Below are 12,954 nucleotides of genomic sequence, written 5' to 3'. Positions count from 1 at the left end.
GAACCCAGGGAAAAAATTTTTAAACTTAACACAGCAATGTGATAATGGCCAAATATTGTGTTTTGATGATAAACATTGGACATGAAGGACACAAGGGAACATTCCCCTGCTCTTCTTTGAATAGTTGGGCAGACGGAACCTCGGTTTAGCGTTTAATCTGAAAAAAAGGCACCTGCGGGAGTGCGGCACTCCCTCAGTATTGCACCGAACGGTCAGCCTGGGTTTTGTGGATAACCTTTCGAACTGGGAGGCAAAAAGTGACACCTGAAAGGATGAAGCTGCTTTCATCCTGGTCTGCGTGGTGGGCGATGCTTGTGGAAGAGGAAGGGAGAAGTTTGGGAGGAACGATTCTGCCTGCTGCCGCTGGGGGGGGGGAACATTGAGGCCGGGCCGGGGGGGGGGCGGGGTTAGGGCCGGTGGGGGTGGGGGTGGTTAGGATCGGGGGGGGTGGGGGGAGGGGGGAGGTGTTAGGGACGGGGGGGGGAGGGGTTAGGGCCGGGGGTGGGGCTGGGCCGGGGGAGGGGAGGTGTTAGGGTCGGGGGAGGGGAGGGGTTACGGCCGGGGGTGGGGGTGGGGCTGGGCCGGGGGAGGGGAGGTGGTTAGGGCCGGGGGAGGGGTTAGGGCTGGGGGGTGGGAGAGGGGTTAGGGCCGGGGGTGGGGCTGGGCCGGAGGCGGGATGGGTGGGGTTAGGGCCGGGGGTGGGGGAGGGGTTAGGGCCGGGGCGGGGGAGGGGTTAGGGCCGGGGGAAGGAGGCGGGGAGACCGGAAGTGCGGTTCTATTAGGCTTCGCGGAGAGTTTCCGGTGTCTGATTGAAGATGGCGCCGTGGCCGGGAGAGGAGGAATGAGCGTGGGAGACACAAGGAGCTGCAATCGGTGACCGGAGCTGCCTGCCAGTGGCCTGGATAGTCGGCGATTTAACGAGAATCCCCTAAGGGCCGTGTTTGGTGGCAGAGGAGGAGAGAGAAAGGCCCCGCGGAGGAAGAGGGTTTAAACCATAAACTGTGGGCGGGAGGGGGAGGGTTGGATTGGGGGGGGATTTTAATCCAAGGAAGGCATTTTTTTTAAATATATACTCGAGTCATGGCTTCGGCGTCCGGCAACGACGACGATCTGACAATCCCCCGAGCGGCCATCAATAAGATGATCAAAGAGACGCTGCCTAATGTGCGGGTGGCCAACGAAGCCCGGGAGTTGGTGGTGAGCTGCTGCACGGAGTTCATTCACCTCATCTCCTCCGAGGCCAACGAGATCTGCAACAAGTCGGAGAAGAAGACCATCTCCCCGGAGCACGTTATCCAAGGTGAGGGCAAGGGCAGGGCTGAGGCTTGAGGGCCCGGCTTGGGTGGTCGTGGCGCCCGAGGACAAAGTGGTGACAAGAGTCGGAAGGAAGTCCCTGCTGGACTGACTCGTGTGTCACGCAAGGTTTCATTATGTTTTTGTTTTGTTTCGTTTTTGGTGTCTCGGGTTGGGAACAGCCGCGTAAATCCACTTTACAAATGTGGAGGGAAGTTACTTAATAAGCTAATTTCTCCACACCAGCCTATGAGTAAGCAACGTGCTAGAAATTGATATTGAAAGCAGTTTCCAGATCTTCCCACTCAGTTCGTGAATTGGACAACTTAAGTAACTTTGTCAATAGCTGAAAGGACGATTCCAAGAAGGGCCTTTTTGTGATTGTGATGAACCTCATCCAAACAGTTTAATAATGACAAGACCTTGTTGCTTGTGAAAACAGGTTTAAAGCCCATGTATGGATATCAATGGTGAAGGAAAACTGAGCCATATCCACCCGAAAATGTTGAACTTGACTAGTTCAGCTTAATTTGCTTGCACGTAAATTGCTTCATACTGGATTCAAGTGCTACTGAAAGTGCGAATATTAAAGCAAAAGGCATTCAATCTGATTTGCTTTTCATTTTTTAAAACTTGTGGCCACTCTAGTTCAAATATAGATTTGCTATTAGTAAATATTCTCTGCCATGTACCAAGAAATGTAAAGGTCTTAATAGCCCCATGCTCATTAACAGCACTAATGAGCAATTCTTTGTATGTACTAGGCACATTGTGTTGCAGTAGAAGGGTTTGTAGAAATCTCGAGTTTATTTGGACAGATAGTATGAACTTGTCTTTTTGCGAAACTACTTTTGTGGCTCATTTGTATTCATGTGAATTATATTTTTGTATTAAAATAAATATTGGTGTGAATGCTAATATTTCAAATTGGCCAGGTGCAGGAGAAGTTAGTTTGAAATGTTTACATACGTTATATCAAAACTCAATTCATGGGATAAAAGTCAAACCAAAATTTGTCAGGTTATATTTTTCAACCTATGTGTATGACTTAACTGATAAACTGAAAGCTGCAGGAAAGTTTGTGTACATTTTGAGTCATCTTAAAATAGGATCTGCTGGCCTGAGTGGGATAATTACACAGTTAAGTGTTGTTTAACATGACTAATTAGCAGATAAATTAATTTTGTATGCAATGAAACATTCAAATCAGATACCTCCCTCATAAGCTGGTCTATTTCTTTCTGCACACCGATCATCAGTGTGGTGCATTTTCTGTCCTTTGGTTACCTTTAGCTCACTTGATGTGGTAGCTGACCAGGTACCATTGTCTCTACTGGACTACTTGTAAATTAAAGAAGTTTGTGAAAACCCCTGTTTATTGCAGTGGCAGGTGGACCCTATTTGAATCCTTTTTTAAAACAATTTTGGCTTGACTCGAAGGAAATTGCCCTGGGATTTCAACCCATCTTTAGGTGATTTGTACAAAATGAAAGATACGAGAATAAAAGAGAAGCCTAGCTAAACCAGGGAAGTTAGTTCATCACTCAGATTAAAGGCAATTTTTGCTTTAAGCTATGCTTTCCTTGCATCTTCCAATTTTATTACTTGCCTTTGAAACATTTCGACATAAGCAAGATGTGAGCTGTGCAGCTGGACAGGTGCCAGCAGTGTTGCTTAGTGACAGGAGGCATGAATTAGTTGTCAGCCATTTTCTCCCTTCACTGCTGCATTTAATAATCTGCCTCAGGCAATACTTACACATTGGTCAAGATTTTGATATGTACTTGAATGCTAGTTCATTGTTCTAGAACTGCCAGGCTCTTATCTGGCTACATAATGGGATATATTCATCTTTTATTAACTCTCCCCGCCAACCCCCCTCTATGCGTCAGTCGGTAAATGTCAAAACATCTTTTTTAGCTCAAAAAAACCCCACTGATGATTGCTTCTTGCTGTCTTTAGTGCATCTTGTAAGCATTTAATCATAGAAGCCAGTTTAAGGTTCCCAGTGTGCATATGAGCACAGCAGAAGAGCAGATTACGTGTTTTTCACAGACTCTTTCTTTTTCAGCTGCTTTTAAGCTGAAAGTTGTTGAATATACCAAAGACCGTGGAAATCGTCCTGTAGAAAGACACGGTGTGAGCAAATGCAGCGTTCGTTTGCGATGAAAAGAGAAAGTTTGGGTAGGTTTTTAAGAAAAACTGCCAAATCATTTGGTTCTAGAAGGCAAGGTTTTAAAAATAATCAAATGTTTGACTGGGTGACTGAGGGCTTTGAATTTTTTTAAATCACCATTGATTCATTGAGGGGAGATGTGACATAGTGGTACTGTCACTGGACTAGTAATCCTGAGGCCCAGGTTCATGCTCTGGGGACGACATGGGTTCAAATCCCATCATGGCAGCTGGTGAAATTTAAATTGAATTAATTTTTTAAAAAAATCTGGATTTGAAAGCTAGTCTCAGTAATGGTGACCTTGAAACTATCATCGATTGTTGTAAAAACCCACCTGATTCACTAATGCCTTAGGGAAGGAAATCTGCCATCCTTACCTGGCCTGATCCACATGTGACTCCAGTCACACAGCAATGTGGTTGACTCTTGCCTGCCTTCTGAAATGGCCCAACAAGCCATTCCGTTCAAGGGCTGTTGGGGATCGGCAATGTGCTGGCTCTGCCAGTAACACCTCCACCCCATGAAACATAAATTTTTTAAAAATCTTGAAATCGGAAATCATACCTTAGTAATAGCATTGATACCAAGATTAAATTTATTTCCTGAGTAGAAAATGAAAAATAAATATAAGTTTCTAATCTTACTGCTGCACAGGAACAATGTTTGGCTTCAAAACAACAGCCTGTTACGGAGCAGTCTGAAGTCAACATTAATCTTCATTTGACTAAAATACCACTTATTGCTAAGCACTGTTCACATTGCTTATAAGTGTGAAATCCACATTTTAGTTAATTCGAAAAAATATGTTCAAGGCAGCTCAGCTGCATATACAGTGGCATATTCAACATCCAATTTTGTAATGTGCATAGAGCATTGCAAACCTCTGGACTCGCTTGTATAAGTTTTAAATACTTGTCAGCAGTGAGCTTTTGGTAACAGGACAATGGTAAATGGCCATGGAGTAGAAATATGGTTGCCAGATCTGTGTAAGTAATCTTAGTAGTCCTAGACATTAACGACATGAATTGCTAAATTTGGCCTCGTCAGTCGTAGATAATCAAAAAGGTTAATGGAATGCTGGCCTTTTTTAACTAGAGGAATAGAATACATGGGGATGGAAATCATGCTTCAGCTATGCAAGATTCTGTTAAGACCATGCCAGAAGTACTGGAGCACATGATTTTATATAGGAAGGGGATTTGGACAAGTGCTGGTATTGATTATTGGAGCCATAAGAAGTACAGAGAGCAGTTGGGATCTAGGGTTTCTAGCTAGAGAGGTAAAGCACTCTCTAGTGATCCCGTCACTGCTGGAGTATTGTCACGATATTGCAGGGTACGCATACGGACATTGCATTCCATCTAGAGCAGGAGTTTTATTCTCAAAGTTTGATTGTTTATCAATTATTTCTCTTTCTGTCATGAGTGTCTTTATATATTTTTTTTATTTTTTGTTATTGTCATGTCCAGCTTGTTAGTCTCCCTGGTAATTATTGAGGCATAGTAACAATTTCTGCCATTTCGCTGTCATTGACTTGTGTTTACCTTGTGCATCCCATAGTAGCCATATTCCTATCCTGATTTTTCTTCTGTTATTCATGTGTATGTGGAATACTATTTCTTTCTATGTTTGTTGATGGCTTAATTTTGTATTCTGACTTTGCTTTCATTTGACGCTTTTCCTAACCCTTTCCTTTTAAGTCTATGTGCTTAGTGTAGATGTTTAGTTTGGTTTCAGTTTTATCTTTATCTCCAATCATCCATAATGTTGCATTATTGGCTAGTTTCTTCTTGTTTTAACAAGGAATATATTTTTCCTGAACTATATTTGACAGCTATTTTAAATATTGCCCACTGCTGTTTTGGGTATTGTTTCTTTGGGCATTGTAGGCCACCATGGGTGGCTGCTGGGAGCCTAAGCTCTGAGATTCCTTCCCTAAACCTCTCTAGCTGTCTTCCTTTAAGATACTTCTTAAAACTACCTCTTTGACCAAACTTTTGGTCAGCTCCCTCATACTATATGTGGCTGAATATCAATGTTTGTTTGATAACAGTTTTGTGAAGCAACTTTGGTGGTTTTACTGCAACAACAATTTGTTTTTATACAGCACCTTTAATGTAATAAAGCACCCTAAGGCGCTTCACTAGAACATTATAAAACATGGTGTGACACTGAACCACATAAGAGATATTAGGTTAGGTGATTAAAAGCTTGGCAAAAGGAAAGTTCAAAGGAGCGCCTTAAAGGAGGAAAGTGAGCTAGAGAGGTGTAGGGCAGTATTTGAGCTTGGGTCTAGACAACTGAAGGCACAGCCACTGATAGGAGAGCAATTAAAATCAGGGATGTTGAAGAGCCCAGAATTAGATGAGTGCAGGAATGAGTTGTAGAGCTGGAGGAGAGTATGGAGATAGGCAGGGACAAGGACATGGAGGGATTTGAAAAGTTGAGAATTTTAAAAATCAAAACGTTGCTTGAACCGGAGCCGATATAGGTCAGCGAGCACAGAGGTGATAGGGGATTGGGACTTGCTGAGAGTTAAGACATGGGCAACAGAGTTTTGGATGACCTTAAGTTTATGGGGGATGGAATGAGGCAAGAATGCAGTGGGTTAGTGAAGTCTAGAGGTAACAAAGGCGTCAATATGTTAAACATGCTTCTTAAATGCAGCTTGCTATATTTTCTGGGCACTTAGGCTGGCCAGATGGGCAGTAGTAATATTTTCTGACCTTGTACTTTCCTGTTTTTGTGTGCATTAGGTGTCTGAAGTTTTTCTTATATAGTTGGAGATTTTCAAAGCTAGGATCCATAGTTATGAATGTGGTCAAGAAGTAAGCAATTTTGTTTCTTAAAAATCATTGTTTGGGATTGTGAAATATTAACAGAAACCTATTTTCATGACTAATAGCTTAGTGTTAAACCCACATGGGACTTATGTTCTATATATCACAGGGTAGCTAGTCATCTCAACTCAAGTGATTGCATCAACTTTGTTAATGAGTTTCTATCATTGTGAGAGCCTGTTTTTGAAAGTGGGTGTTGTGCTTCCATTCATACACCCACATGCACAAGCCCTCAGAAATGCTTGATTTGTTTGGAAGTTTATTAATTACTATAGCCCCATCTTCTCATGACTTGAGAATGGCAAAGGAGTATAGAGTTAATTGCCTCCACATCCAACTACTGTTGAAGAGTTTGGCTGAAGTTGAGTTTAGGCTTACCACCAGTTTGTTTGGCTATCCCGCATTTTGGTTTTGCAATTCTTGTTATTTGTGGGTGTTGCAAAATACTACAGTGGAATGATGATTTAATTGCGCAGTTGCTAAACAAGTTAGGACATGGTGTAGGCCTTCGTGTCACCTATTTTTCAAGTTTTGTGTAGCTTTTCATTTATGGCACCTTTTTTGAAGTCTAGCAAAGAATTGTCAGCTGCAGATATCACTACAAAATGTTATACAGCACAATAAAATCTTGCAAGAGTACTTTATATAATGAATTTAAACAGCAGAATGAGTTACAGTGAGCTTTCTTTCCAGCATTTGCTTGAGTTGCAATGCTGAAAAGGGGAAGTCTGGAAAAATTTAAAAATGCTTTTAAGGCAGTTATGTTAGAGATAAGGAATCATTCAAAAATACTTCCAGGAATATCCTAGCCTAAATTAAGTTAGGAATAATAAATGCATGTAGATTTGCATTTGTCCTGACTTTTTGACACAAACAGATATGTGGCTATTTTGATCTGGTTTCAGTTTTTGCAAACAGAATTAATGTTCTATGACGCTAACATTTAAAGCTGCAGTGAATGCTTTAGTGTTTCCTATTCTTCCTATCCCCCCCTTTCTGTCTCTATTTCACTGGAAAGCCATTTAAATTCATTGTATAAAGTAGTCTTGGGAGATTTTATTGTGCTGTATAACATTTTGTAGTGATATCTGCAGCTGAAACGAACATAATTAACTGGTTGCAATTCTGGCACTTTTATTACTCAGTAGTTAGAGCTGATTTCAGTTAGCTGACTTAAGACAGGTGTTTGCAGATTATAGATATTGATAATTAAATTTAAGTATAAACATGAATGAAACACAAGTAGAATTGGTTGTTTTAATCAACTAAATTCTTGTCTATTTTTAAACGTAATTTACTCAGAATACTTAGAACCAATAATTTTTAGCAGGTGGTTTACTGTGTCCCACTTAGATATATATTTTCTATGGCATGCATAGCCATCGCTTAAACTTGTCAGCAGCACTCATTTTATTAGCTCTTTAACAAATCGTGGCTGAAATGTTCGTTATATTAAAGATATTAAGTGTAATATTTTTATATCTGCATATATGGTTAGAGGCTAAACTACATTTACAGCCTTAATTTTAAATTATTATGGATCTTTATTGGATCGGTCATCACTTGATTTATTTTTTGCGCTGTTTATACATTTAGTAAACTTCCTCATTTTAAACATTACTTCTGCAGTTACTTTTGCATTGTTGAATTGCAGAAGTGATATTTATGCACGCTGTATTAGCACTGGGCAAAGTAGGTACAGCATGAAGTGCACAAAGCAGTAATTATAAAAGGCTTTGTTTTGTTTCAGGCTGAATTTTGTTTTTCTAAAGCTACAATAACCTGCTGTTAATAAACTAGTCCTCATTATATTCTTTATAATCTTTAGCTGAATAATGATTCTGTGATTCTATGAATAATGCTGACACAAAAATATATAACTGATTTGCACTTGGCCTGATGTTTTCTTAACACAAACCATGTGTTGCTATTTTGACCTGATTTTAGTTTTAGTGGGCAGAATTAATGCTCTTTGATCCTAACATTGAATATGCAATTGATACTTCAGTGTTTCCTGTACTTATATTGTCTTCACTGAAACCCATTTGAATTTTTGATATTAATTTTCCTCAGGTAAAATCTTGCTGTTCTCATATTGATGTGTCATAACATTCTGTAGTCAAATTTGCAGCCAAATTTAACATTGGCCCAGAATTATCCGGGTTTATGAAAGCAAACTCTGTGTTTGCTTTCATTACCCTTCTAAATTTGGAGCTCAAGGGTTTAGTGTAAGTGCAGATTAACATGGGAATTCTGAAATTGCGCTCTGCCATTCACTGCTCCACCACAGTCTGCACTATAGACCCCACCCATTGCTAGCAAACAATGAAATCAATTGATTTAGTGAGAACTTCCCCCTTTCTGCTTTCACATCATAAAATGTTAAGCCTTGTTTAATGAATTGTACTGGATTTTTAATGGTGATTATCCGTTAAACAACTGATCAGTCCTTGAAAAATATGTGGCACGTTGTTAAATGTCTCAGCATTAATTGCACTCATTTTTCTTATTTTTTAAATAAGATGTTGATTTTTAAAGTCTTTCATCTATCAGCTTCTACAATCGCCTCAGTCTTTAAAAATTTTACACAAAGCAAAATATAAAGTGATTTGATTATTTTGCTTGTAAGTTCTTGCTTTGTTGTCCATCAGAGTTGTTTGTGATTGGCTACTAGGACAATTTGATGACATCACTGCAATTTTGACGTTGGGAGTCCCCATTAAACGTGCTACAATCAGTTGCACACTGAGTGAAAATTCTTTCCACAGATATCGCCAGATCTCCCAGTGAGGTTTTCTGTGAGGTCAGCAGTGAGCAGCCTTGCTTCACCACTGACTGCAAACTCTGGGTCATTATAATCAACTATTTGTAATTCCAGCACTTGTATTGCACAGAAGTTAGAGAGCTAGCAGCTGGACAGCTTCAAACAAATGTCTGGAAATTACGGATTGATTTTCCTTTGTGTTATCACAATCTAGTTACTTAATATAAGCCAAGGAGGAATGCGGTTCTCTCCCAATCATTCTGTGCCCAGTGAATCAGTCGATACAATCCTGGTCCTGGCCTTCAAATCTCTCCACGGCTCCAATCTATCCATTTGAGTGACCTTCTCTGGCTACTCACTTTTGCATGCATAGCACCTTCTACCTCACGATTGCTGCTTATTCTGTGCTCAGGTTCTACCATCAGCCTTGGTTCAGTGATAGTATTCTTGCCTTTGTGTCAGACAGACATAAGTTCAAATCCTATTCCAGGAATGTGAGTGCATAACCTAAGGCAGACATTTCAGTACAGTACAAATCTGGTCAGGCCGTAGACTCATTATTGGAGTATGTCCAAGCTGCAAGTCTGTTCATCGTCTTTTGTGGGTCATCTCATGAGTGAAGGATCTGATGTGAGATTGGCATGGATGTCCACCGACCTGGCACATCACATTGTCATTGGTACTTGTGGGAACTTCTGCAGCTGCGTTGCCTCTGGGCATGTTGTATGTGTGTTTGGTATAGATGGCCCTCAAAGCATGCTGAACCAAATTTCAGTTCTCAGAGCTGGTCAACTGTAGTGTTTTCCCAAAAGAGTGGTCTGTAATTCAGAAGTTTGTAAGGCTATTTTTTTAGGATTTCCTTATCATTTGTACTAATCACCTTTTATGTTCCTTGCCTTAAGACAGTTCCCCATAAAAGAACTGCTTGGGGATTCTGCAGTCCTACTTGTGAGAGACGTGGCCTGCCAATGGTGGAGCAGTTAAAATTAGGGGTGTGCAAGAGACTAGAATTGGCAGAATGCTGAGTTCAGGGCACATTATAGGGCTAGAGATGATATGGAGGGCAAAGGCCATGGAGGGATTTGAAAACAAGGATGAGAATTTTAAAACTGATGTTGCCTGGACCAGGAGCTATTGGATGCCATCAAGCATAAGGGTGATGGGTGAACAGCACTTGGTGTGAATTAGAAAATGGGCAACAAGAGCTTTTGATGTTCAACTTGATGGATTGTGGAAGATGGAAGTTTAACAATGGTAAACATTGGAATAGTCAAGTTTAGAGGTAACAAAGGCATGGATGAGGGTTTCAGCAGCACAAGGGCTTTGGTTAACAGCCACAGAGAGTGATTAGGGAGAGGGTTGGAGTCAGTGGCTAATAATCGGAGCTTGCAGCGGAGACCAAAGAAAATGGTGTAGATTTTACAGTTGCTGCTTATCCCAAAAACCTGCCCACAAAGATTTCCTCTGTACCAATGTGACTTTGAATTTGGTGTTATCTGTGGCACCTAGCTGTTAGTAAATGTGTTAAAATAGTTTGCACTATTATTTGTGTAAACGTTATAACAAATGAATGCTAACATTTTCTTGCAATACAAATGGATGCTGTTTTGATGCTGATGTTCTCAACTACCTTTGTTGTTCATAATTGTGACCCAACCTGTCTAATACTCCTCCTTCTGATCAGAAACATACTCAAGTTCTGTTCTTATATTGTCATAAATGCCCAAAATAGCATTTTCATTCTGAAATAGTTTGTTTGTGAGCTGTTGGAAGTTGACACTGTCGCCATATCTTATTGAATCCTTTTTCAACTAAAACAAATCAAACAATTTTAAATTCCTGGGCTTGTATTGTTAACCCCTTTGGGTGTTCACAGAAACTTTACAGTGCAGAAGGTGGTCATTCGGCCCATCAAGTCTGCACTGGCTCTCTGAAAGAGCATTCCACCTAGTCCCACTCCCCTGCTTTATCTCCGTAACCTTGTGCATTACTTCTTTTCAGGTAGCAATCCAATTCCCTTTTGAATACCTGGATTGAACTGATCTTCACCACCCTTTCAGGAAGTTTGTTCCAGACTCCAACCACCCTCTGCGTGAAGAAATTTTTCCTTGTATCACATTTACTCCTTTTGCTAATTATTTTGAATCTGTGCTCTCTAGCTCGTGATGTTCTGTTTCTCACTATTTACCCTGTCATTATCCCTCAGGATCTTGAATACCTCTATCAAGTCTCTTCTCAGCCTTCTTTTCCCCAAGGAAAAGGGTCCCAACCTCTCCAAGCTACCCTCAGAGCTACAGTTGTTTATCCCTGGAATCATTATTGTGAATCTCCTCTGTACTCTCCCCAATGCCTTCACGTTCTTCCTCAAGTATGGCGCCTAGAACTGTATGCAGTACACCAGATAAGGCCTAACTAGTGCCTTTATACAAATTCAACATGACCTCCTTGCTCTTGTACTCCATGCCCTTATTAATAAAGCCTAAGATTCTATATGCTTTATTAACTGTTCTCTCAACATGCCCTGCCACCTTCAATGACCTGTGTACATGTACACTGAGGTCTCTGTTCCTGCACCTCCTTTAGAATCTCTCCCTTTATCTTATACTGTCTCACCATATTCTTCCTGCCAAAATGGATCACCTCACCCTTTTCTGCATTGAACTTCATCTGCCACTTGTCTGCCCAATCCATCAACCTGTCTATGTCCTTTTGAAGTTCAAGACCATCCCAATTTTCAATCTTCATATCATCTGCAAATTTGAAGTCATGCTCTGCACACCACAGTCTAGGTCATTAATATGTATTAGGAAGAGCAAGGGTTCCAACATTGGCCCCTGGGAACTCCAATCTGAAAAACAACCATTTATCACTGCTTTCTGTTCCCTGTCACTCAGCCAATTTTTTATCCAAGTGCCTACCTTCCCTTTTGTTCCATGACCTAGAATTTTGCTCTCAAGTCTGTTGCAAGGCATTGTGTCAAATGCCTTTTGAAATCCATGTACACCACATCAACAGTGTTTCCCTTACCAACCTTCTCTGTTACCTCCTCAAAAATCTCCAGCTAGTTAAACATGATTTTACCTTAATGAATCCATGCTAGCTTTCCTTAATTATCCTGCACTTGTCTGAGTGAATATCAATTTTATCCCGAACTATAGTTTCCAGAATAAATGCTAAATACTGTGGATGCTGGAAATCCAAAACAAGAACAGAAAATACTGGAAAAACTCAACATCTGTGGAGAAAGGGAAAAAAAAGAATTAACGTTTCGAGTCTGTATGACGGTTCTGAAGAAGAGTCATGTGGACTCGAAACGTTAACTTTTTTTTCTCTCCACAGATGCTGTTAGACCTGCTGAGTTTTTCCAACATTTTCTGTTTTTGTATAGTCTCCTGAAGTTTCCCTGCCACTGAGGTCAAACTGACTGGTCTGTAGTTGCCAGTTTTATCCTTGCACCCTTTTTTGAACATGGGTGTAACATTCACAATTCTCCAGTCCTCTGATACCTCCCCTGTGTTTAAGGAAGACCGGAAGACTATTACTAGTGCCTCTGCAATTTCCACACTCACTTCCCTCAGTACCCTTAGATGCATCTCATCCAGTACCTTATCTATTTCAAATAAAGATAGCCTTTCTAACACCTCCTCCTTCTCAATTATAAATTCTAGTGTACCACTTACTTCCTTTCTCACCTGGTCCTGAGTAGCATTTTCTTCCTCCGCTATTTCTCTAGCCTCCACTTGCAAGTCCCCTTTTTCGTCCCTAATCGCCTTTAACCTTTCACTACCCTTTCATTATTTACATGCTTATAGAAGACCTTGGGATTCTCTTTTATGTTAGCCACCAGCCTCTTTTTATGCTCTCTCCTTGCTTTTCTTGTT

The 12,954-nt window shown here is 40.8% G+C and overlaps 1 protein-coding gene across 1 annotated transcript in view; it reads left to right on the top strand.

The window, feature by feature from the left end:
• The first annotated feature begins 1,033 nt into the window (after positions 1–1,033).
• The window catches only part of dr1 (down-regulator of transcription 1), a 28,268-nt gene continuing 16,347 nt past the window's right edge, over positions 1,034–12,954 (top strand). Inside the window, exon 1 of the mRNA XM_041207558.1 lies at positions 1,034–1,300. Within this exon, the coding sequence (XP_041063492.1) occupies positions 1,081–1,300 (220 nt within the window). The 5' untranslated portion in view covers positions 1,034–1,080. The remainder of the gene's footprint in view (positions 1,301–12,954) is intronic.

The sequence above is a fragment of the Carcharodon carcharias genome, chromosome 16 (assembly GCF_017639515.1).
Source record: "Carcharodon carcharias isolate sCarCar2 chromosome 16, sCarCar2.pri, whole genome shotgun sequence".
In the NCBI taxonomy this organism is placed as follows: Eukaryota; Metazoa; Chordata; class Chondrichthyes; order Lamniformes; family Lamnidae; genus Carcharodon; species Carcharodon carcharias.
The sequence above is the reverse complement of the archived record's forward strand: the minus strand, read 5'-3'. Positions and strand labels throughout refer to the sequence as shown.